The sequence below is a fragment of the Myripristis murdjan genome, chromosome 1 (assembly GCF_902150065.1).
Source record: "Myripristis murdjan chromosome 1, fMyrMur1.1, whole genome shotgun sequence".
Taxonomy (NCBI): domain Eukaryota; kingdom Metazoa; phylum Chordata; class Actinopteri; order Holocentriformes; family Holocentridae; genus Myripristis; species Myripristis murdjan.
Genome location: NC_043980.1, coordinates 6,602,621 through 6,628,694, shown reverse-complemented (window position 1 = coordinate 6,628,694; position 26,074 = coordinate 6,602,621). Strand labels below are relative to the sequence as shown.

Below are 26,074 nucleotides of genomic sequence, written 5' to 3'. Positions count from 1 at the left end.
CGGTTGGAGAGACAGGCCCAAGACTTCCTCAATGCTGTGTTCCACAGAAAAGGCAAGGCGCACACACACACACATACAAACTGGGCTCATTACTCAAAAAAAACAAACACCCCATACACTTCTCATTCCTTGTCACTATTTCAGAAGTAATCTCCTTGCATTGCTTATTACCAGAATTCCATATCAATGAATTTCAGGCCAGGTTAATGTCAGGAATTTGATTAATTCTCTCTGTAAATCAGACACCTCGACAGAAAACGCATCAGTCACAGTATCTCGTAATAAGATTGTAGCTCAAGCTCATATTCACAACAGCTAATGTGAAGGCAACAGTTGGGAGGGAGAAAAAAAAACAATACGAGTCCTCAATCATCAACATTACCAGCAACCAGTAGTAAGGAAGCCAGCAGCTGCAGTCAATAAGCCCTTTCAATGGATATTTCTTTGTCTTTACAATGATGGTGTGTGACAACGAAGCACTGTGCAAGAGAATAAGAGCCAAGGAGAATGGATTTTATTTATTTATTTATTTATTTTTATACAGAGATTGAAGATAACTATTTAAGGAAAAGCCTGTTGGATTCACAGTTACGGCTAAAAAACAAACAACAAATAAAAAACAAGAATCAGAGGTTATCTCTAAAACGTCAAATGTATTTCCAGTTGTGATTAGCTGATGTCTTATTATATTTTTTAAAGAGATCAGAAAAGAAAGCATAGCAGGAGACTAATCAACTGGTAACAAAAGAATGGACCAGTCCTCAGTAAAAGTATTTTTTTAAGTGTTTTTTACAGGTGGTAAAATGCAGAGCTGCAGTGACAGAACTGATGCAACAACAAAAACTTACCTGCGTGCTGACCCAGGTCATGCCCACATTTTTTTGGCTATTTCTCTGCCAGCAGAGTTAGACGGGTGTTTGCTCTGTTTGTTTATTTGTTTATTTTGTCAGTGGGATATCTCTAAAAGTTCTGAACAAATTTACATTAAATTTGTGAAAAGCTTTGTCATGGGGCAAGGAAGAACTGATATAGGCTGGGTGTGGTAGTGGGTAGGACTGAACGATATCGTAAAACAAAAAATCATATTGCAATTAATTTTACAGATATGGTGATTGTGATATGACTCACATTTATGACTCACACAGTAGGAATGATCATTTTTGCATTATAACTTTCATTTTCACAGAAAAGGTGATCAAAATGATTTTTTTTTTCTGGGGTCTGTACCAAACAATTTGTAGGTCATGGCATCTCTGTAGCATTGTAGTACTTTATTTACAACAACATTTTGTCACACATTTTACCTTTATAAAAAAAAAAAAAAAAAAAAAAAATTTCAGAGAATTTTCAAAGAATTTCAGCTCTTGTGATTTGGATATTACATATGGCCATATTGCTATTTGAATTGTATTTCAATCAATTGTTCTGTGCTCAATGTGCTGTACTGAGTGCTTTCTAGTCTGTAAAGTTAAGACACAAAACTTTAAAAGGGCTACAACTTTCCACCTATGAACTTTACCTAAAATAAACATTTTAGTTATCATTATTGAGTTGTAGGAAATTGACATTAACAAGTTTAGGTCTCTGACACATTGTATTGGCAAAAACACAGAAGTCTCTAGTGGAGACTGAGCTGTAAAGTTGTGAGTCATCTGCATAATAATGATAACGGCTGTTGTGTTTTTGACTCATTTGTCCAAGCAGAAGCATGTGTAAGTTGAACAAAAGGGGGCCATGAATCGATCCCTGGGGGACACCACACATAATATTAACTTTTTTAGAGTTATAGTCCCCAAATGAGACAAAGAAATTTCTGCCTGCAGGTAGACCCTAAACCAGTTAAGAACTGGGCCAGAGAGGCCGACCCACTTTTCCAACCTGTCTTACAGTATGCCATGATCAAACATATCAAACGCAGCATTAAGGTCTGGAAGTACGAGGATGAAAGCTTCCAACTGTGGAGCCTGTCTTTGTAGGCATCAGAATGGACATGAAGTTTTGTTCTCCTCCTCCTGTGAGCTTTACAGACGACCCTTTTTTAGGCTCTCGTATATTTTCTAATGGGGCAACAATGTTAATCCATTAAACCAATTTAGAGTCCACGTTGCCCACTAAATCATCACACAAGGAGAGAAAGGAAAGCAGTGAAGAGATAGATGTAAGGCTCATGAAACGCTCAGCAGCATTTTCATTGGGGTAGCATCGCCTGATAACCCTATTATTCTTGATCTGATTTATAGCTCTCTTTACATCAAAAATGCATGAAAATGGCAAGAGATAGCAATATCTAATAATAATAATATATTATATTATAATATTTAATACCAAAAGCAGAGGTGGCTTTTATGTCCAAGTTATTAGCATTGACCACTCTTAAATTTACGGCCATATTTATGACATAACAGGTTAAAATAGCTCAGTGGCATATGAAATGTAGTTGCTTCGTAGTCTGCATCGCTGTCAGTGCAGATGGGAAGTCTCCAGTTGTTAAGATCTTGTCAAAGTCTGTTGAGATGCTTGCCAGTGGTCATTTGCCTTTTATTCCGTTGTCCAATGCTCCTTGCATGCTTATGCTGCTCAGCCGAAGTCATGACACTTTTCAGATATGACTGACATTTCACATGTACTTGTTGTCTTGGCAACACTGACAAGTTCCAATTTGAGCGCTCAAGTCACATGATTTTTTTTTCCCCCCAGATCAGAATTGGAAAAAAAAAAAAATCAATGCTGCTTTTTGCAGTTCACACAGATTACAAACCATCAGATATGTCATATGTGAGGGAAAAAATTGGGACGTGTTCAGCTGTAGTGTGAACAGGGACTAACTGCAGCCAGAACGAAACAGTGGCCAAAACAAGTGCAAAACAAGGCTAGCTTCTGTCCTTCATTATCTGCCAAATGTTAGTGATGCATATGAGCTCAGTGTGAGTCACTGGCAACTGAGACTTTTGCATTGCACAAATACCTCAGCAGTCTTTGTAAGGATATACCCGTCGCTGACACCGCTCCACCTAGACTACCTCCTACATTCTCATGCCACACTGAATGATGTACATTTTAACTCACTTCAGTGGCTCAAGGCATTTTTGCTGCATCACTCAAGTCTGCCTCAAAAGAAGCTCAGCACACCAGCTGTGCGACACGCTGACCCGTCCCAGCAGCATTTCATGGACATTTTGATGTGCAGGTCACCGAGTCCAAGCCCTTAGGTTTTCATAACCTGCTGTTTCGGTGTCAACCTGAAAAAAGACATTTTTAAACACAGAGAGATGGTAACCTAAAGGAAACCCCAGCATAAAATGTCTTAGTAAGGCGTCAAACAGCTTCACTGCTCCTTGGCATAGATTCTCCAAGTCTCTGGAACTCTACAGGAAGGATGGAGCTCCATTTTTCCAAAAAGATATTCCATAATTTGGTGTTTTGATGATGATGATGGCGTGATGATAGCGTCGTCTGACATGGTCATGGTCTGACTAGGCATGGTCACCCTGGTCTAATGGGACAAAAAAAAACAAAAAAATCCCCCCATACAGTATAACACAGCCTCCCCACCCCCTTCACTGTTTCCATTCCAGCATTCAGGCCTTAATATGGTGAAGGATGACTCATCTAACCACACCACTTTATTCCACGTCTCTGCAGACAAGTGTCACTCAACCCTTAAATGCGCATTTGTCTTTGTGATGAGAGCCTCGTGCACTGCAGCCTGGCTGTAATATCCCTCTCCATGTACAAGATCTTTTGGAAAAATGGTGTTCCATCCCTGCAGAGGAGTTCCAGAGATTTGCTCACGGCGGCCCAAGACTTCACGAAGATACTTGGATGGTTTTTCATTTAATTTGTCACCTGTCTGTATATCACGTTACAGTGATACGTCACTACTTTGAATTGACAACATGAGATATTAAGTGCCTGAACAATCTTGATAGAGATGAAGGTCTGCTTTCATTCTGGTGCTGTATTTACTGTGGGGTGCCACGATTCTCCCCCTGTGTGGATTTTGTTTGAGCCTCTATGCTGTGACAAAGCAGAGCTGGGCCTTGTAGACAGAAGTGGCTGGGTGTTGTTTTTTTTTTTTTTTTTGTAGCCTGGATTAGGGAGGCCATCGCAGGGAGGAAGCAGATGTTGGTCCAATCAATGCAGGTGCTAATCAATCTAGCCTCACTCTCACAGGCAGCACAGCCTCTGTAGCAGCTATATATAGACAGATGAGCGTTCACACAGGCATGGTGGGACGCACACACATACAAGGCACACATGCACACATACAAATGACTAATGCAGTCAAGAACACATACTGTACAGGTACACACACACACACACACAGTTGCTCTCCTCATATTCAGCCTTACTCTCTGGTGTTGCAGACTGCAGCATGTTTTAGCTTCCTTCCCGCTCTTGCACCGCTCCAAAAGTGTTTTGGTCATTGCAGACTTGCTGTCTCAGGAAGCTTCCAGCTGAATTCCCCAACCCCGAAGGAAATGTTTGTCCGTAAAAGCCCGCCTGCCAAATCGTTTGGCTTTGTTCTTGTGAGACGAGAGCCCACATGTACCTTCACTCCGGCCTGTGGCATTACACAACAGCTATTTCCCAGCAAACACAGCTCGCTCACTCACTGCACACCAGGAATTTCCCCAGGAGTTTTTTTTTTTTTTTTCAGAGCCCCAAAAAGGTGCTGCAGCAGAACAAAGTCTCAAAGTATCTCATAATAAGATTGTAGCTCAAGCTCTTATTCACAACAGCTAATGTGAAGGCAACAGTTGGGAGGGAAGAAAAACAATACGAGTTCTCAATCATCAACATTACCAGCAACCAGTAGTAAGGAAGCCAGCAGCTGCAGTCAATAAGCCCTTTCAGTGGATATTTCTTTGTCTTTACAATGATGGTGTGTGACAACGGAGCTCTGTGCAAGAGAATAAGAGCCAAGGAGAATGGATTTTTTTTTTTTATACAGAGATTGAAGATAACTATTTAAGGAAAAGCCTGTCAGAGTTATTGCTAAAAAAACAATCAGAGGTTATCTCTATCTTTCTAGTTTGCTTAGCTGATGTCTTATTATATTTTTTTAGAGAGATCAGAAAAGAAACTGTGTGTGTTGAGTTTGACTTCTGAAACTGGTGCAGATCCCCAGCAAATTAACCCCTTCCCCCTATTGTTTTCCACAATATGAACAATTAGAAATGGAGATCACAGTGGTGACTTAATATCTCGCAACAGTGGGATTTTTTTCCCTCACAGTTTTAACTTAATATCTCAGAATTGTGACTTTAATAGCTCAAATTTTCTCGCAATTAAAAAAAAAAAAAAAAGAATGATGCAGAGCTGGTTGTTGTGCAGCGTTCTCTCCTGTACCCACAGGCTTATCTTGTCATCGTGCGATTCCTCTAGTACAATGTTAAAATCTCTGGGTTTGGGAAACCACAGTGGAAAATTGTAATTTTTTTGCACAACAAAAGCCAGACCCACAGGCGGTCGCACCCCAGACTGAAGCTACTGGCTGTAAGATCCCATGCAAATGAATGCATGAACTACTGTGTAATTGTTCAAAAAAATGTGAGAAAATATCTCACAAAGTAGTGATTTTATTTGTTTGTTTGTTTGTGGTAGAAAGGGGCTTCCATATGTTTCTGTGGTATGCAGGTTTATTTATGTTTGTATAAAATATCAATCCATTCACTGGAAATGAAGTCAGTCTGTTAACTTCACATCAATACAACAGCAGCAGATCTGTGGCACGGTGGCCTGTACTTTACAAAATAATGAAGCCATATATTTGCAGTAGTGACATGAATGTTAGCGGCTCAGAGCAAACGATCTGACATCTAGTGAATATGTCATTTTCTTTGCTCGATCCTGCTTTATCACTTGTTTTTTGGCCGGAGACCAAAGCTTTACAGCCTCCGGAGCTGAAGTGAGGCCAAGCGCTGCCTCGTAGCACTCTGGTGTCCTCCGTCCCGCGGGGCTGGACCATTATTTAATCTGCAGCGTTTTCCAAATGTTTGTTTAGCCTGTACTGCAAATAGAATAAAGCAATATAATTACACCAGTACAAACAAGTGTTACAAATAAGTCCTTGGTTGAGCTATGAATGAAAATTACTGAGAATTATGAGACTTGACCAGCAGAGGAAACACTGTGGGGGGAAAACTATATTTAAAAAAAAAAAAAACAACAACTAATAAATATGAAGAAAAATGCAGGTTGGAGAGGAACGGCAGCTGATGACCCACCGCACATTGACATTATTGTGCCTTTACCGTGCTCAATAGACGGGATTAAGTGTTCGTCTATGTATATATGTATTTTTTTGGATTATTTCAGTCTAGCCCTCAGGATTAGATTTTTGGGATAATGTATTGTGTGGAGGATTTGGGGTCAGCACGGTGGTACATATGCACATGTCAAAATAATGGAAGCGCCGGTTGAAAAAGATAAGCGCGGTGGACTAGTTGAACGGTATTTGGGACATTGCCAGATTAATGCACAAACAAGCGAGTGACATCATTGTCGCTAATTGTTTTGCTCGTCGTGAATTAACCAATGAGATCAATGACCGGTGTTTGCTGTTGTTTGCGTTGTCAAAGCAATAGATGATGGGAGCTCTGGTTCTGACATTCATGTGTGCTCCCAGCCTTTTATTCCTAGGAGATTAAAAAAAAAAAAGAAAGGTATTTCTTTGATGTACATGTAATTTATGTTAGATATCACAGCTGCCAGACATTTTATTTTGAAATCCTTCAATGAGGCCCAAGAGAGCCCATGCAACTCCACTAACATAAGAGAGAAGATAAGCAAAGTTTTTTGTGGTTTTCATGAAGTGATGAAAAGCGGTGTACCACAGTTTTACAATATTTTAACTGGATGAGCAGCATGACCTGGTGATGACTTTCTTAAGGTTTTTGTACTAGTCTCAGTGGAGCTGGTTTCCAGGCAGTTACATGTGTGTGTGTGTGTGTGTGTGTGTGTGTGGAAAATGGGGCTGTCAGTTCAGTTCATATTTTACAACATCACATACTTGCATTTGATTAAAGGAATAGGCAAAAGCCCCTACTTAAAATGATCAGAAGTGCATGCGGAGAACAATTCTGTGATACAGACGTCTCCACATTTCACAATTGATTTAATTTACCCCGGTGGCTCAGGCTAATCTAATGGCCATCTTTCTCCTGTAGATCACATTTTGGTCATTATATATTTTATAGCTTATCCCAAGCCTAAATTATCCTCACACTAGACCTATTCTACTGTATTTTCGGCATATTCTTTTTTGCATCCCACACGGCAGAAATATCCATTCAAGCCATTTAGTCTCATATTCAGACCTAAAATCTTGTTTTCTTCAAACAAGGTTAAAAAATTTGCCAGTGGGATGAGATAGTAATTCCTGGTGCCAAAGCAGTTTCACTTGTTTTAGAATCAGTATAAATATATTAAATCAAGGCAGCATACGGCGGATCGGCCCACTAGTATCAACAATATGACACTTGATGTTAGTTGATTAACTGGATTTTCTCATCCCACTGGCAACCAGATTTTAACACCAAATATAAAACAAAACAAAAAAAAAAAAAAGTGGAGATTTAAGTGGAGATTTTTTGCAGTGTTTATTCCTCCTTCAGTGCTAACCAGTAGAAATAAGTGTTGCAAGGGCTCAATGGTGAAAAGTGGGGTACCTGTCTTTGATGGCAGGTGATGTTGCTGCCCATAGAGTACAACAGGTGGTGATATCACCTGCCACTAAAAATACTCAAATTACTTTACCCCATTAGAGGTCAGGCTTCACAGAGATTTGAAGATATTTAATTACTCTTTAATCAAAATGATGATTCCATCAGAGAAGGAGTTCAAATTCGGCAGAGGCAGTTCAGCCTCGGCTGGAGAGTGACAGGCAACAGGCAACCTGCTCTACACTAACATCATGTTGCCTTAACCTTACTCAATAGACAGGATTAAGTGCTGTGTGGATTATTTCAGTTATAGCTTCAGGATTACACTTTCAGGATAAAATGGGATAAGCTGCATGGCTGCACGGCAGCAACCAGTTGAGTTCCTGGAGAGCAGGATGCTGACATCTTGGCCCCTCTGTGTTTTTTTTCCCCTCCAGACCTCCCAAGTTTCTCAGACCCCCACATCCCTCTAGTGGCTCGTGAGATCATGCAGCGAATGATCCGCCAGTTCGCTGCCGAATATACCTCAAAAACTACTCAGGACGACCCGCCCGTGCCCAACGGCACCATGAAGGACCAAAGCCTGCCGAGAGCGGCGTCTCTGGCCCCGGCCCCAGCCTTGGCCTCGGCCCCCGGCTCCCCGCCTGGGCCCCCACCCGGACCGCTGGCCCCTCTGGCCCTGCGTTCCCCTCCTTCATCTGCCTCCTCATCCCCGTCCCCGACCCCGGGGCCGGGCCTCAGCCCCACCACCGCCGCCGCCGCCACCGCTGCCAGCACCACCTCTGCCTCGGCACCCGCCTGCAGCGACGGCTCGGGAGACAGTAACGGTGGAGGAGGAGGAGGAGGAGGAGGAGGTGCGGCTGCTGCCTCTGCACAGAACCCCGTCCTCAGCAAGCTTCTCATGACCGACCAGGACGGCCCGCTGGACCTCACCGTGAAAAAGAACCACGTGGACCCGGAGCCCAGCCAGCAGGGTGAGTACACACACACACACACACACACACACACACACACACACACACACACACACATATACACACACAATGTTTTACGTCTATATTGTCAGGACATTATATTGACATTCTTTCCCTATTCTTAACCATAAGCAATGCCTAACCCAAACCTTTACCCTAACCTTAACCTTAGCCTGAACTTAACCATTTCAAAATAGGATTAAAATAATACATTAGACCCCAACCACAACCTGGCCCTAATCTTAACCAAACTTAGACCAACTTAAACCAATCAAAAACCCCTAACTTTGACCATTTGATGAGAAAACAATAACACAATAGACCCGTAACCATAACCCTAACCACAACCTGACCCTGACCTGAACCTGACTCAGACCCTAAATAATCCTAAATTAGACCCAAACCAGCTTCTAAACGTTAACCATGTCAGAATGGAATTAAATAACAGATTCTCAGCCCTAACCTTGACTGCGCAGTTTAACTGACAGGATAAAGGGTCGCAGTTTGTCGCAGCACGTTCAGATTAAGGGACTGTAAGTAAGCTCCTGCCACCTGGCACCGGGCGTCAGGGGCCGCCGCGGGGTTTAACGTCAACTCACCTCGTGAGCCTCCCATACGACCGAAACTAGAGATGGAGAGGGTGTGAGATATCGAGTGTGTCGTTCCTAACGCTTAGGTAACACTTTCTATGAAGGTCTATTGTATAATGCATTATGAGCGCATTCATAAGGCATTATAATGCATTTATAATGCGTTACAAAACATGTTATAAATGTTCATAATCGTGTATGACAACTTATAACAAGGTTTATAAATGATTATAAGTGATGGATATAATGTGTTATAAGCTCATCATTCATAATGTTTTATACCTTCATGGCAAAGTGACAACAGTGTTTTATGGAAGAATCTGAAGACCTGGGTGGTATACCATGTTATAACTACCAGTTATAAAAATAAATAAATTAATTGTATTATAGTATTATAGTATCATATAATTGCTAATAACCTTACACACTGCTGTCACTTTACTTTAAGCTCACAAAGTCATCCTCTAACACATTATTGATGTTTATAAGGTATTATTCCATTTCAGAATTTGAGCATTTATTATTTCTTATGATGTGTTACAGCAGTTCATATTATTTTTTATAACTGGTAGTTATAACATGGTATACCACCCAGGACTTCAGATTCTTCCATAAAACACTGTTGTCACTTTGCCATGAAGGTATAAAACATTATGAATGATGAGCTTATAACACATTATATCCACCACTTATAATCATTTATAAACCTTGTTATAAGTTGTCATACACGATTATGAACATTTATAACATGTTTTGTAACGCATTATAAATGCATTATAATGCCTTATGAATGCGCTCATAATGCATTATACAATAGACCTTCATAGAAAGTGTTACCAACGCTTACACTTAGCCTAAACCTCATTCTAACCGTAACCCTAAGCTTGACCAAGAAGCCAGAATTTCAAGATTCAAGATTCAAGATTCAAGATTTATTCGTCACATGCATGAATGTACAGGTACAGCAGCAGTGAAATGTAACTGCAACAACTCCAGCACTGTGCAAGTAAAAATAAATAAATAAATAAATAAAAATAATAATAATAATAACGATAATAATAATAATAATAAAATAAAATAAAATAAAAATAAAGATAAAATAGAAAGAATATATGACATTCCTATATACAATGAACAACCTGTATACAATATACAACAATATACAAAAAGTACAAATAAGTAGGTAGCCTTTTGTAGTTGTGAAGACCGGCCCAAATGTCCTCACCTCCCAAAAATGTCCCCACCCTGCTGGTTAAAAGTGTGTTTTGCTTCTCGCTATGTAGCTTTTGATTTCTCTGGCAGACTTTTCACACCGAGGTCTTTATATCCAAACATGCTGCGTACACCCAGGTTTAGTGAAGGTCTTCCGACTGTGTATTCACCCCTGGAGTGCATATTGTCATGTCTGCTATTTGTGTGATTTTTTTTTTTTTTTTTTTTTTTTTTTTTCCACTGAAGCTTCAAATCTGTTTCAAATAAAAACCTGGTAAATCCAAAGACACCAAGCAAAGCACTCAGCATCTTCACATCTAGATTGTCATTTTATACCACAATGCATTTTCCCCTTGCTGCCGCTAATGCGATAGAACCAGAGGCTCTGAATCATCACTGAAATACAAAATGCATAAATCCAACACACACTGAGTCCATGCACAAATTCAACACACACACACACACAGATTCTCATAAACAGAGTCCAGCGCTGTCCAACCTCGCCGCTCTTCTCTAAGCTCTGAAACGCAGCTCGCAAGCCGAATCCCAGCTTAATCAAACTATACCGACAGGGGGGTCGCCGGTTCGATCCCAGATCAGAGCTGCGAGGTTAAAGGGACAGTTCAGCGTTTTAGCCCCTGGGCCTCTGCGTGACCGTTCACCCACTTTTAATAGCAGCTTTTTGGAATCTGCTTAAAGCGAGTAAGCCCCGGCGCACCGGAGCAAATGTTGAAATTTTACAAAATAGTGTTTACCTCCGCTCTTGATCTCACAACACACACTCCCGTACATATGCTAACACACACACACACACACACACACACACACACACACACGTCCTTCCAATCTCCCAGAACTCTGCCTTTAGACCATGGGAATTTTGGCTCAGATTATCCTTAAAGTGTGACAGCCCCCCTCCTCCACCCCTCCACCCCGAGTCAGCCCCGCTCTGCCTTTCCCACTAGTTTGAAAGCAATAACGCATTAGGCAGAAACAGCAGGAATACAGAGGGGGGGGGGGGGGATATTAAATCATAACAATTTAGCACTGAAAACATTGTCAGTATATGCACTTACATGTAGCACTAACACTATTGTCATCCATCTAAAACAACACTCAGATAATAGCTCAGTAAACATGTTTGAGTGTTTTTGATCCCTTTAAAGCTGGATCATACATTCTCCTGCACACACACACACACACACACACACACACACACACACACACACACACACACACAATATGCACATTTGCACAGCAGATGGTCAAACTGGTGTAGACCGTTCACACTGTGGTTTTTGCCATCTGAAGGCGCTCTCAGACAAAAGTTTGATGTCGTGGATAAAATGAAATCTTTCGACACGAGAAGTGACTCGGCCAATTAAATCCACACAAAAACGACAAAAACGTCTCTCCCTCTGTTTTGGTGTCCTGTTGAGGGTCACTGAAAATGCTTTTGGAGAGCACTCCTAAAGGCAGAATGAGCGGGATTTGTCGTTGTGGTTTGGGCTAAGTGAGTTTTCAGTTCCCAGGATGGTGATGGAATGAAACAACCAGCCAAAGTTTAATGTTCCCATGTAACAATCAGCCTTATATTAAAAGCCTAGTTACCAAAAGTTTTCAGGATCCTACTGTAAAACTGGTTAACTGTTAGTATCAGGTTAGGAAGACTAAATCATATGTATACTTTCAAACTAAAGAATCAAAGATGGCGCTGTCAAAAAAAAAACAATTTTATTTAACAAAGGATGATCAGCATGCACTTAATTACTTTCTCATTGCCTCTGGCAGAGTCCATATGTCCATAAAAAACTGAAATAATTGGGTCCAACTCAAAAAAATCCGTCCAATTAGGCAAAAATACCCTTCAGAATGCAAAAATAGAACTGAAAACAGCAATGCATTGCAAAAAAAAAAAGACAAAAAAGGCCACAATCTCACCAGCAGATATTTCCAGGGAGTGAAGGAAAGGATGAAAGTCCCAATCGTTACTGTACAACCCAGCGTTCACTCTTGCTCGGAGGTTTTCAGCACGGGAAACCTATCCCTCAGACCTGACTCTTTCCTCTGCTAAAGAGTAATTTTCTTAATTTAACACATTATAAATTAAATGTCCTCACACTGTTCCCTGGTCTCCCCTCTCTGCTCCCTCTTTTCCTTGGTTCTCCTCTTTTCTTTTTCCTTCCCCCCGCCCCAAACATTCCTTCCATTTCAAAATTCCCTCCAACCACATCCACACAGGTAAAACACCAGTCAACACTGACATGACCATAAATGAATCCTAAGTACTTGTCCAGTGGGCCAGGCTTACACAAGATATGAACACAACATTTCAATCTACCCCTTTATCTCCTAATCTTGTGCTGGTGGTGATGCCACAACCATTCTAGGAAAAAAAAAATTGGCCCGTGGCGTCTACCTGTCCGACAGAAAACAGGCCGACAACGCGTCGCCCTTCGTCCTCCTCCTCTCCCTCAGTGCTCACCAGCGGGTGAAAGCTCAACCCCAGATTCAGTCTCGATGTGAAACTTCTCAGCGTTTCATCTCGCTTGATCTCACTTTTTTCAGTGTCTGAGTTTTTCATAGCTTCCTATTCGAGGTGGTGCTATTCGATCGCTGTGATTGGCTGGGAGCTGCACACCCGCCGCCCAAAGGCCGACGCCCAGAAGAGTCCCGAGCTCAGCGAAACAAGAACACACACACACACCAACACACACATCTAGTGGCTCATCAGCGATGATTAAGAGTGTTTATTTTTGTATTTTTTGAGTCTATATATTGTTTTTTAGGAAAATCCTGTGTTTAAGAGAAGAATTCCTTAAAAAAATATGTTTTTCCTTTTGTTGCCTGGATGGTTTAAATGAAATCGTGTAGTAAATCAAATAGTTTGATAGCTGTGATGTGGCTGCGTCCTCACAGAGCCGACAGCAGATGTTTATTAGATGTTGTTGTCAACAGCTGGTATTCAGTTGTGACTTTAAGCAGCGTCTCTGCCGTGTCATTTGCTCATATAAACAATGGACCATTCAGCTTTTTTTCTCTGCACAGTTTTGGACGTTTTAAACATTTATTCTCACTTTTGTGGCTCACTGATGTCAGCACAGTCCTCCAGTCACTCCTCCATCTCTAATGGAGACGTGTCCATTCTGTGCTCTCATGTGCACAGAGACCGTTTTTAAAAGTGGCTGAATATTTTTCTGTTTCCAAAAAATGAAGGAATATTTTATTTATTTATTTATTTATTTATTTATTTATTTATTTATTTTCATCCCAAAATGTGCATATTCATATGGTTCTTACAGTGTCAGGATTTTCAAGCTGTATTGGTGCGCGGCGCCGTGTGTGCATCTGAAACGGTGAACCAAACACCTTTCATGTTTAAACGTTTACAGCCCGATATGAACGCTCTGATGCAAAATGAGATTGGCAGGCCTTTCAGCCGCTGTAATGGATTTGTTTTACTGACTGAAACAGATGGAAAGTGTATATAGATATATATATATATACATAAAAAAAAAAATGAGCAAAAACTCCAAGACATGCTGAGATTTACCCTTCCATGGCAGCCGGATGGTAATGGAAGCAGTTAGAAAGCCCGGTGGTTAGGCAATAGCAGGCTGCACACACACACACACACACACACACACACACACACTCAGACAGGTAGTTACATCACTGCAATATTGAAATGTACAACGTATATTCTCTTAGTATCAGATATGCATTTATACACCCTGTTCTGGGTTTCTGAACATATTGTTCCACGTACACTATCCAGGCATCTACACTATTATGTCCTCTGACATTAATTACATTAAGTACCATTGTTTAAAGATACAGCTGATTGCTGATTTCCTGAGTACGCCATTGTTCTTTACATCGAGAACACTGGTATTCTCCGTAGATCATACTAAAAACATAATTAAGAGCGTACAAATTGATGAAGTGAGATGATGCAGAAATGACTTAGATATGCGCCGTTTCATTAAGATATTGTTTAACAGGATAATTGAAAGATCTGGGGCCTATCAGATACCGCTATTGATTTGTTTTTAACAGTATATCTCTGAGAAAGAAAGGAAAACAGAACATTCTCTCAATCTAGACACAATTAATCTGCGCACAGCATGAAAAGGTCAGTGTCAGGAAATGAGCCATCGGCTGTATCCTCAAACACTGTTACCTAACAATGTAAATTGATACTACAGTGTAAAAGGATGTCTGGATAATCTATTCTCAGTTAGAGGGTTTTTAGAAAATCATTGCTGTGTTCATCCACTGTGATGTAACTCTGTGCCACTGTGTGTGTGTGTGTGTGTGTGTGTGTGTGTGTGTGTGCAGCCCACCGTTGCCTAACCACTTGGTTTCTAATTGCGTCAGCTGCCACCTGCTGCCTTAAAAAAAAAAAAAAAAAGTCTAAGCCACGCAAGACAACATCATGACAGGAATGAGGAAGAGGAACGAGGAAGGCAGAGAGCCGAAACATCTGTGTCCTCGTTCCTGCCCTGAGCCGCATTTAGTCATAGATGTTCGAGGTAAAAACAGACACGAAATTCAGACTCGTGCTTTCTGAGTGTGAGCCGCAGCCACCGGCGCTCAGACACACGCACAAAAACAAGCCGAGTGCAGCCGTGGCTGAGCGTTTTAACGGGCACGATGAAGTCTGAATCACGTCACGTCGCCCCAAAATGGACGTAAGAAGCCCAGTTTCACATCATGGAGGAGCTGAAGCGGCACTGGGGAAGATTATTGTGGAAAAATTCACGCCTCATCAGCCTAAAGCCTAAAGTCAGGCTGCAGTGGAGAAGAACGTCCCATCGACACTGATTGAGACGCAATAGACTCACCCCGGTTTGCCCCAAATAAATTTTAATTATAGACAGATGGATGTACTTTATTGATCCCACATTGGGAAATCCTTGTGTTACGGCAGCAGGTCATCCAGAGATTGCACAGGAGCAATAGGAGACACTAGGAGAAATCTATATCTCTAAAAAAAAAAAAAAAAATTAAACACAAGTTACAAAATAAATAAAGTGAATCAATACAAAGAATATAAGAAAAAAGAAAATCATTTGCATCCCATGTATAAGTAATAAAAAATAAAATTAACTAAAATATATCTATAAATATCTGCAGACCTTTCACCTGTGAACCTTTGCACAGACTTATTGTATAATGAAATATATCTGCAAAACATCTATATAGTAGAATATGTATATGTAAAATAGGTGCACACTCTTAATGTAGGCTGTAATTTTAAGTATATTTTCCATGTGGCAGGTTTCTCAGGTATGGTGACTACAGAGCTTGAATCAGGTCTGATAATTTGAACCCAAACTTTTTTTGGGACAAAGTTTTGGTCCAAACCTGAAGCTGAGAAAATTCACTTTGAACCCGAACCGACCCTGACGACCTGACGACCCGCAGCCAGCGTTTATTTTTCCTCAGGCGGCTCATTATCTGTTGCCTTATGGACTGTTATGTAGTGAGTTAAGATTCAAAATGTAAATTTAGTCTTGGGCTGTATCAGTCAAATCCATCCAAGACTGAATCCGACATTAGGTTGAAGAAATTCTTTGATCCGTTCTCGCTTTACAACAACATTTTAGTCTCACCATCGAAGCGACTCTGGCCTGAGCTCCGTCTGTCTGTGTGTCTGTCACGTGTGATTTCCGAGCCTCTGCTGCCTGTTTTTAGATATAAACTTGTGGGAATGATGGGTTTTTGACACCGGGGTCCAATGCATTTTGACATTTTGAATATAAACCTTAAGTTAAAGAAAACTCTGGTTGTAATTCTGTTCATTCATTCAATTCAATCATTTTGCAAGAACAAATGCCACCACGCCACCATGGAACATCGTATGCTGATTAATGCATCAAACAGCTTTATTAAAAAGCGCCCTGCACAAAATTGCAGAGGGCTGATTGAATCGAGGACTGTGACGTCTCAACTGATACAAAAAAGAAGAGGAACGAGCACAGATTTGATGGTTGAGTCTTCACGGTTCTAATTTTTGGCTTGAATTAAATTAAATTAAATTATGCCCGTATTCCCAGAAGATTAAGGTTAGGTGTCTCTTGTTCACTAATTGGTTACGGCATCAAGTTCTATGCTGTATCTATCCACACACACACACACACACCTTGCAGATCTTTGGTTCCTGCTTCATGTGCATGCTGCCAGCGTTCACACACAGCTAGCTACATGTCCACTTCCCTTGTTCCTGCACCGTTACTCTGCGACCTCCACACTGGGTCGCCCTGTCCACATTTTATTTTAATATCAGCTCATGTTTTTTTGACCTCCTCTGATTAAACAACAGAAGGCCTTGAAGATTAGCGAGGTGGGAGGGGGGCGAGCTGCAACTTTGGGGATTACACCAGCACAGAAAGAGAGAGAGAGAAAGAGAGGTTTCTGCTTGTTTTTGTGTAAGGTTTTCGGTTTACGTTTGCACTGACTTGCATTTGGTTGTGTTTTTTGATCGTCAGATGGCGTCCTGGACCTTTCCACCAAGAAGAATCACAGTGCAGGCAGCCCCCTCCTCAAAACCTCGCCCAGCTTCTCCACCACGCCTGGGACCAAAGGGTAAGACAGCAGGATGAGTCAAAACCAGCCTCTGTTGCCAAGCCGGAAGCCAGTCTGACCCAAGCAACACAGTCAGGCACCTAAAAAACAAATTAATAACAAAAATGAGAAAATGTTGGACGGTTTTTATTTCTAATTTGGTCTGCCTGTGGTGCTCGCTGCTCGTTGCTGTGGTGTTTCTGCTCTGCTCGTCACCAGAAGTTCAGAAGTTCCCTCATTATCTGTGTTTTCTTTCTCCTTGGATTTTTTGATAATGGATTTTGAGTTTTTGTAGATTGTGCTCCTTTGTTTGTCTGATAATCCATGGTGGCTGTCAGTGCTCATGCTTATTCCAAACAAACTGCTAGAAACTTAAACCTTGTGCAGCCCAACAGACGAGGATTATCACTATAAATGAAAATTTCACTTTTTCTTTACACTTTGGGTGTTTCTAATTTCGGCCGTCATTTCCATCGTTTATTGTAACTTCATGTTTCATAGCAGCTTCATTGCAGAGATATTGTCGCTGCAGACTTCTCTGCACGCAGCTGTGCAGCGGGTTCCAGCAGAGCATCGCAGCATGAGCTTTCAGCATGAGGCTTTCCATTGATGTAGTTTTACCCCAATATCAAAGCCCAAATGTGCTTAAGTGAAAACTGAAGTCAGTAAGGCATTATTAGGTGGAAATGCCATTATTACTGGCAGTTTACGGGAGTGTTTGCTTATTTACCCGTCTTTTCATGCTTGTATATATCAAACTTTACCACAACAAAACTGCTGGGTAACACATGATTGAATCCCACTCACTGGCCAGATGCACTCTGATCAAAGCCTACCGCAGCGGTCTGGGTCTGAATCTGAGCCCAGGCTTTCTGCTGCGTGGCATCCCGACTCTCTCCCCTGCCCTTCCTGTCTCTCTCTGGACTCGGACTGTCAAATAAAGCAGAAAATCTTTATAAGAACATTGTGTAACCTAGGCATCCGTCCTCTGAGTAAACTACTGCCTGTTGGAGAGCTACTCAGCTGGCATCGTGGAGGAGTCCAACGGTACAGGAAGGAATGTCCACTGGTGTAGCTCAGTGGTTCCCAAACCGACGGTCCTCTGGGATCCACTGTCCTGCAGGTTTTTGTTCCAGCTCTACTCTTGCACACCTGAGCCAGTTGACACCCACACACCTTCATGCACGCCTTGTTCAGGTAGATCTGTTCAACCCATCAGCATGAAGCCCTTATATCGATCAGGTGTGGAAGAGTCGAGCTGAAACAAAAACCTGCAGAACTCAGGACATTCCTTGAGAACCAGTTTGGGAACCGCTGATCTGGCTGCAGCTTTAATGTGCTAAGACACATTAAAGGCTTGTCTTTCATGCAGATTATTAAAAAAAAATAAATTTGGCTTTATAGCTTGGGTAGGTAACTTAGGTAGAGTTGGCCAACTTTCATCAGAAATTCGCTGTAGGAACTGGTGAGCCTGCAAACCTTCTCTGCCACTGTGAGCTGAACTAACACATTAGTCGGCTAGGTGGTGATGTGGAAAAAATTCCCCCACTTGGGCCAGATTAGGGCAGGAAAAATCGCTCACAAAATGTGCTAAAAACTTGAGAAAAATGCGTGCTGGAGTCTTCTGAAATGACGCTCAGGAGTCAGGCAGAGTTCAGTGTAGGCAAGGCTTTATTTCTGTAGAAGATCTTCAACAGGTGCCACCACACCAGTCAACCCAGGGAAGACTGACTCTAGCTGACTTGTATCCCTGACTTTATCCAGTCTGGACGCCCTCCCAGACTTTGCAATTCCACTGGGCGACCGCCTTCTCCAATTTACATATTCAGATTTTTCTTGGACCTCGAAATAACTGCCAACAAGGACTTCGTTTAGAAACCCTCGTGTCTACACAAGCAAGCTCACGACAAGCCCATTCATGTCCTGACACTGTTATCCTCCTCCCTGGTTCATACTCTATTTTTAAACACTTAAGTAACACTTTACAATAAGGGTACAACAATTAACGTTAGTTAATGCCGTAATAAACATTAAGTAACAGGTAATAAACATTAAGTAACAGTTAACTAACTGTTAACTAATGTGTCTAAGAATCATGTACTAATGCTGTTCATGCTAAGGTATTAATTTATATGTTATTTAAGGGTTATTGTAGATATTATTAACATTAGTAAATGACATAATAATCATTAACTAACAGTTAATTAACCATTACGACATTAACTAACGTTAATTGTTGTACTCTTATTGTAAAGTGTTACCAGCATTTTTTACCCACACAAACCTATTCTTTGGCTAACTCATTTAAAATTTTTGATTATTTAGGTTAAACATTGGTACTGTTTTATTGCTTTCTGTCCTAACATAGCTTCCACAGCGGAAGACATGATTAGACTGAGGTAGCCACGCTTCCTTCAGGTGATTGGCTGTTTGATTTTAGCGAATGAGATTTCAGCCCCAGGAGCCGCCTGGACAACCCAATTTTTTTTTTTTCTCCTAAGTGCCTTCAGTTTGACTTGGACCCTCTGTGTTATACGTCAAAAAATATGAGGGAAATTAGTTACCTTGCTAAGATTTACGATCGCACGCTTGAGGAAATGCAAACAGCTGTCGGCCCGGGTTCAAAGTCCATGAAACCATCCTCCTTCCTGCGTCTCCCCACTGTACTTACATGACATGCACTGTACACTGTTGACATTCATTCATCAGTATTTTTAATCTCCATCTATCTAGCTATCTATCTATCGATCTCCAGGTCGATGGATTCAGAGTTGGATGTGCATTTGAACTCACAGAGAGGGTAGAAACACCTGTTGGCACTTGGCATGTCGGCTCCAGGAGAATCGACTGGGTGGGAACAGTAAACTGAGGGTCTTGGGGCCACGGTTGGGGTTGCGCCCTCGCACTGTTTCTCTCCATTCTGATGGCGCCGGCTTCGATCCCAGCCCCGTCCTCCTCGGGCTAGCCCAGCCAACGCCTCCCACCTTTCATGTCTGACTTATCGGTTTCGTTCAGCTGATCAATACCTCGGCTGCCATCAATTCCACAACCAAGGCTTTTCATGCCGTATGCACATATTTATGCACAGGTATTTATAATTCAGACCCCACCCTCCTCCTACATGGCCTAACCCCCCCCTCCCAGTGTGAGAATTCAACACCGGAGCATGTCAAAGACGTCGCGGAGGCTTTGACCGCCTTTTCTCTTTTTGTCTCCATTTCACTGCCTTTATCGACGAGCCCTCGCAATGCGGCACGATCATTTATTGATGACTGTGTACTCTGCCTTGAAGTCATGTTTGCATCGCTTCACTTCCGTCATACTTGGTTCTTACTCGAAAGGGCAATAAGCATAAACGCGGCAGCCGTACGTAGGAATACTTTTGATCGGCGAGTCAAAGGTGAATCAGGAGCGGTTCGATACGCGGCGTGTAGAGTAAAGCTGAGTGTTGTGAGAGTGAGGCTGCAAAACAACACCCACAACTTAGAGAGCTTTTCTTTGATCCAGCAGTGAATAGATCTCAAACAACCTTTTGTCGCACAAGTTTGAGAGGTTAGAGAAATATTGCATTGACATTAAGGGTAAAATGGACCCAAAAAACGATGTTGCTTATCACAATGATTGGAACCTGTCACCTGTAAATAGATAATAGATTAGATTCAATATATTTTTCAATAATTTAAGCTGATTCTTTGCATTCTTTTTGCTAAACCTTAATAAATAAACATATTTGATGTGTGCAGCAATAATTGAAAATACGGTTATTTGCAGAACACATTTTAAAGTGTATTTAACTAATGAACAACAGGTATACTTACCTATTTACATCAAATCAAACTAGAAAGCCACCTAATATACGCACTTCCAACCTAATTCTGCACTTAGGCTGCAGGTTAGTTGCAGAAATCTAAAAGAAATGTCCTTAGGCTGGTAGCCTCAGCATCTGCCTCTCTCTCGTCGCTCTGTCCTGTCGACAAAACACCCACCAAACCTGTAATAAGGTTAGAAATCTGTTGGGAATAATACCAGACAAATAAAGCTACAACTATTACTGTAACTAACTAGCTAACTTGGCTACGTGGTGTTGACTGGCTACCTAGAAAGGCTGATTTGATGATTTAAAACAAACAAACAAACAAACAAACAAACAAAACTTCTATAACCTGTGGCAATAAATGTGCAATGTTACTCAAATATTATCAATTTAGTGTCATGAAAGAGTTACAGCAGTGAAAAAAGAGGTAACTAATATTAATAATATTCATATAATATAATATTACATAGAAATAATGTGTACCGTAGTCTTGATAAGAGTTTACACTACTGACATTTGCACTGTGCTCAACACTAAACAGGCTTTATACTTAATAAGGATGAAATATTTCCATAAGAGTCCATAGGAAATGCATACGGGTCCTTTTGAGGTGGGAATACAAAACATCTATTTTCTTAAAAAAGTACAAAAAGTAAATAAAAAAAATTTAATGGGACGATATCAAAAACAGGAACACCTTGAACATGAAAAGATGAAATATTTTCATTGCAAAGAAATAGGGGGGAGAAAAAAAAAAACTACAATCAGATTGGGTCAGTTTGGACCCACTTCTGCATTTAAGGGTTAGAGAAAATGACATGTAGGAAATAAGTGATGAGGCGACATTTGCTGCTGCTCTCCGCTTGTAGACCGGACATTGATCTGGAAGGATAGACTGATCTGAACTCCCTCAGCCTGCACACCCTGTACAGACTCAAAGAGCTTTATAGGCTCACAAGTGTATAACAGCACATAATATAACATAACAGATAACATAACAGCAAAAAAAAAAAAAAAAAATACAACTGATGAGAGGAAAAAAGGGAAGAAATCTTGAGAGGGACCCCAGAGGGAGGCCAGTCAGGTGTGCCGCAGGTGCCGACCAGGTGTCCGAATGATCAAACCTCAGCAGAAGAAGCAGCCTGGAGGTTTCATCCTACAGGGCCTCCAACGGGAAAGTTGCTGGTTCAAGTCCGAGTCTGTGAAAAAATTGGCAGTGGGGAGTGAATGAGAAACGTGACCCCATCCCGGCCTTCAGACGCTGTTTGTTGAGGACGTTGGTTGCACGCCGGGCTGTGAAAGTGAAAGTGAAAGTGAAAGTGAGGAAGGATGCTACAGAAAAATGGGTGCTCCATCAATCATTCCCAGACAATGATCCACTTTGGTAATTTATATTGGATTTTTATTGTAATAGTATGATGAGAGCCTCATGTGGGCTGGGTGTGTGCAGTTTCCACTTTTAAGGTCAATTCAATTCAATTCAATTTGGAAGCTGCTAAGAAAATGTCATTCTTCAGGTAGACCATCTTTCCAAAACACATACATAGATTTGTCATATTTTGGCTTTTACCCATTTTTACCATAAAAGCGCATGAATCCTGTGAGATAATTAATGAAGGTAAATCCAGCGAAGTGACGGCCCAGCGGTGAAGTGTGTCCACGCCACGACTGGAGGCAGAACGGGAAACTTCGTCTTCGGTCCCTCAGGAATCAAGTCTGTCTCCCGCCTGAGGGCTGCGTGGCCCCAAAGACCCCAAGGCTCTCAGCCACACTTCAGCAGGAGTCTTTAATGATCGCATCATGTAATATTAACCAGGGGAGAGGAGGGAAAGGCTGTGTGTGTGTGTGTGTGAGGGGGGAGGGGAGGTCTCGGTCTTGTTCCACCCCTGCTGACAGCGCTCCATCTTCCGCTGCCACGTTCCTCAAGTACACAGTGGGGTTAGATCGCCACATCGGGCCAATAGTGACCTTATATTCTGGAAAACGTGCAGCATTTTATTTCGTTTCTCCTTTTATGTTTTTCTGTAAAGTAATTTCTTCATTTAAAGGTAGCACTTAATCCCAGATTTTCCTGGTGTGGTCACCTTGGATTAAAGAGCCGCCAACCCTCCACAGGCTTTTAAGTCTGGGTTTGTTTTTTTTAGTGTCCAGCGATGTTTTTGATGCCGTTTCAGAGGCTTTTCTCCCCACTTACATGCAAAATAAAATACCGAATTCCTCCGGTTTTGGCATGAAAACGATGAAAGTCAAAGCGGACGAGTATTGCATATATGAAATCAATATCAGCGTTCACAAAGTGGCGCGCAGTCGATCAGGGAACACAGATCATACGCGCGGCCGCCGTGGTTCTGCTCTCCCCTCCGCAGTGTTGCAGCATTACTCTTAAACGCTGCTCTCTTTGAACGCCTCTCTATGGGGAAACCCGCCTGTTCTGTGTGTGTGTGTGTGTGTGTGTGTGTGTGTGTGTCTGTGTGTGTGTCTCTCAGTTTTTTGCGCGTGTGCTACTTTCACAAATGCAGGATCAAGTTGAATCCTCAGATCCACTCGTGGTGTCTGGCGGAGCCTCCCTGATGACTGTAACAGAACGGAGGGTGGACTCCAAAGCGCCTCGTTAACCCTGTATTGTTTTCAACGAGGCCGAGACCCCCCGCCGCGATAATCTGTCTCGAAGCTCCCGCTGAGGACTCCCCGCCACACAGCTCATCAGAATACCTCACCGACTGATGGATATAATATTTCCCTGAAGTTTCTTTTTTCCCCCCCCCCACCATCATCAGTTGATTCAACAAGCTGTTTCCTCTTATTAGAAACCTAAGGGACTGTTTTTTTTTTTTTTTTCTCTTCTTCTTCTTTCTGAGAGACGTGCCACTGTTGCTATAGTTACGTAGCAGCAGGAACGGTGGCTGCAGCAGTTCAAGTGGAGGCACTTTGGCTTTGCATTGAATCACATGTTTCAGCACGCGAAAACGACTCCTCGGGAGCAGAGGTGCTGCTCGGGAACTTGAAATGCGACGCGGCATGTTTGCAGACCACAGCTTTTATTTATTTATTTATTTATTTATTTCAAAAGAAGGGATATGCTATTAATTCACTTCAGCTCAGCATTGTTTCAGCGTAATTCAAAGGATGCAATTAAAGGTGAAGGAAAGTAAAGCACACGCATCCAAAAAGCAGGATGGAGAAATATCAAAAAATCTTTAAATATCAAAAAAATGGAGCAAAAGGTAGATTTTTTTTAATATATATATTTATATTGTGTTTTTTTTTTATTTGTTCATGGCTTGACTGGGCCTCAGTTCTTAATTCGTGCCTCCTCATGTGCATGCATGTGTTGCTGGTATGACAATAAAGTTTCCTTGAATCTTTGAATATGCACAAACTGAACAAGAGCTCCACCTGCTTCCGCTTAAATTTCACTGGATATTTAAAACAAATAATTCAGAATAAACGTAAATGACTGAAGAGGACAGGTTAACAGACTAAACGTGGATGGATCATTCGCATATTTATGGGCATAGTGTTCAAAAATTATGATTGTTTATAATTGCAAAATCTCATGATTCTTATTTACATATTTTTTTTTATTGCCTCTGGCACAAAAGTGTTGTTTACACAGTGTGTTTGGAGTTTAGGAGTTTTAGAACTCAAACTCCAAAGATAAAATGAAACTTGAATGATATAGTGTACATCTCCAGGCAGTCAGGCTTATTTATTTGTATGAAAGATGGATTTTTTTTTTTTGGAATTATTTTATGGTGTCTCTGCTTTACGGGACAGCCCAGCTGAGCGGGGGGTCGGTCGCAGATTGGAGTCGAGCCCCACCGAGCCACCGGGCCGCCCCCCGAGTCATGAATCCTTTTAACATCCCTGAATTAATCCTCGGCGTCTCGTCACCTCGTAGATCGCCGGAGCGATACCGCGTCCTTGCGTTTAAGCCTTTCCCTTTCCTTCTCTCACCGTTGTTCCATTATTCATTAGCTTAGCAGACATTCACGCCGTGCATTATGAATTTCACAGCCTTGTGTACGTCTGTTTACCTCCTGCACTTCTCTGAACCTTCGCCACGCTCGTCTAACAATCCTCTTGTTGTCGCTTGCTGTTTGTGTCACTGAGAAAATAATTAGGTCCATCAGCGGCAAGTTACTTTGAGTCCGTGCTAAACAGAAAGAAACACTATTACTGACACATAGCCTGTGGAGAGGAAATATTGTGCAAACACTTTGCAAAAATATCCGAGATCCTGGAGGAAAAGTCTAACTTAAAAAAAAAAAAAAAATGCGCAAACTATGATTGATGCTTTATGTTCAATCTGAATTGTGTGTGGATATTATAGGAACACTAATTGTTGATCTAATTAATCAGATCTAAGAGAAAAAACATGACTCTAATATCCCACTAGTATTTCAGCTTTAATATAATAACTAATTCACCAAAGACCTAATTCACTGTTAATATTAAAAGTGCTAAGTGAAGCCAAACATGTTGTTTGTGTCAAAGTATAATCAGCAGTAATACTTCCTGCTGACACTCTTCTTGCACACACACACACACACACACACACACACACACACACACACACACGTTTCTTGTTTATTTCAGTTCTACCTAACTAAAATCAAAAGTGACATTGCTGCAAATGATAATGAGATTTAATGTGTTTTAAACAAAAGGTTTTATTGTAGGGAGATTTTTAGACATGCCAACTCGCTGTTCTTATGTAACTTCTTTTGAAAAACTTGTGAAGTCAGAAACATGAAGGAACAGTTCAGCCAAAATGAAAAATAAAAAGTTTCTTTTCCCACTTAACTCTCGTGCAATCCATCCATCCAGCTAGGTTCTGTGTGCAACTCGGTGTGCAACGGTTGTCCCTGTCTCCCATCACCCCAGTGCATTTGGGCAAGATGGGTATTTTTTTTTTTTTGTGGAGCTCAAACTATCAAAAATGCACATGTGAAAAACTCAACGGCACCCGCTCTTTCCAGAAACAGTGGCACAGATATCTGCCGTAATTCACAGCCTTTGGGGAGTCAAAGAGTTGCGTTTGGAACAATTTCCAGCCAAATAACACCTGCAACTGCATCTGTCCGACCCCAGCGAGTGCATTTTGTTGTGGACTGAAACAGCTCTTTGGCAGAAATGAGTGCCCGACTCATTCAGACCCCTTGTATTGAGGTGCCACGAGACAGGGAAGCTCAACAGGCTGCAAACCTCACCAGATCACACAGAAACTGGTCAAATAGCATTTGC

General features: G+C 41.5%; 1 protein-coding gene across 1 annotated transcript in view; it reads left to right on the top strand.

Moving 5' to 3' along the window:
• lcor (ligand dependent nuclear receptor corepressor) overlaps window positions 1-26,074 on the top strand; it is a 116,182-nt gene that overhangs the window by 84,645 nt on the left and 5,463 nt on the right. The window contains exons 4-6 of the mRNA XM_030061195.1: window positions 1-52; window positions 8,105-8,641; window positions 16,938-17,034. The exon at window positions 1-52 is cut by the window's left edge and continues 81 nt beyond it. Coding sequence (XP_029917055.1) covers window positions 1-52; window positions 8,105-8,641; window positions 16,938-17,034 — 686 coding nt within the window. The remainder of the gene's footprint in view (window positions 53-8,104; window positions 8,642-16,937; window positions 17,035-26,074) is intronic.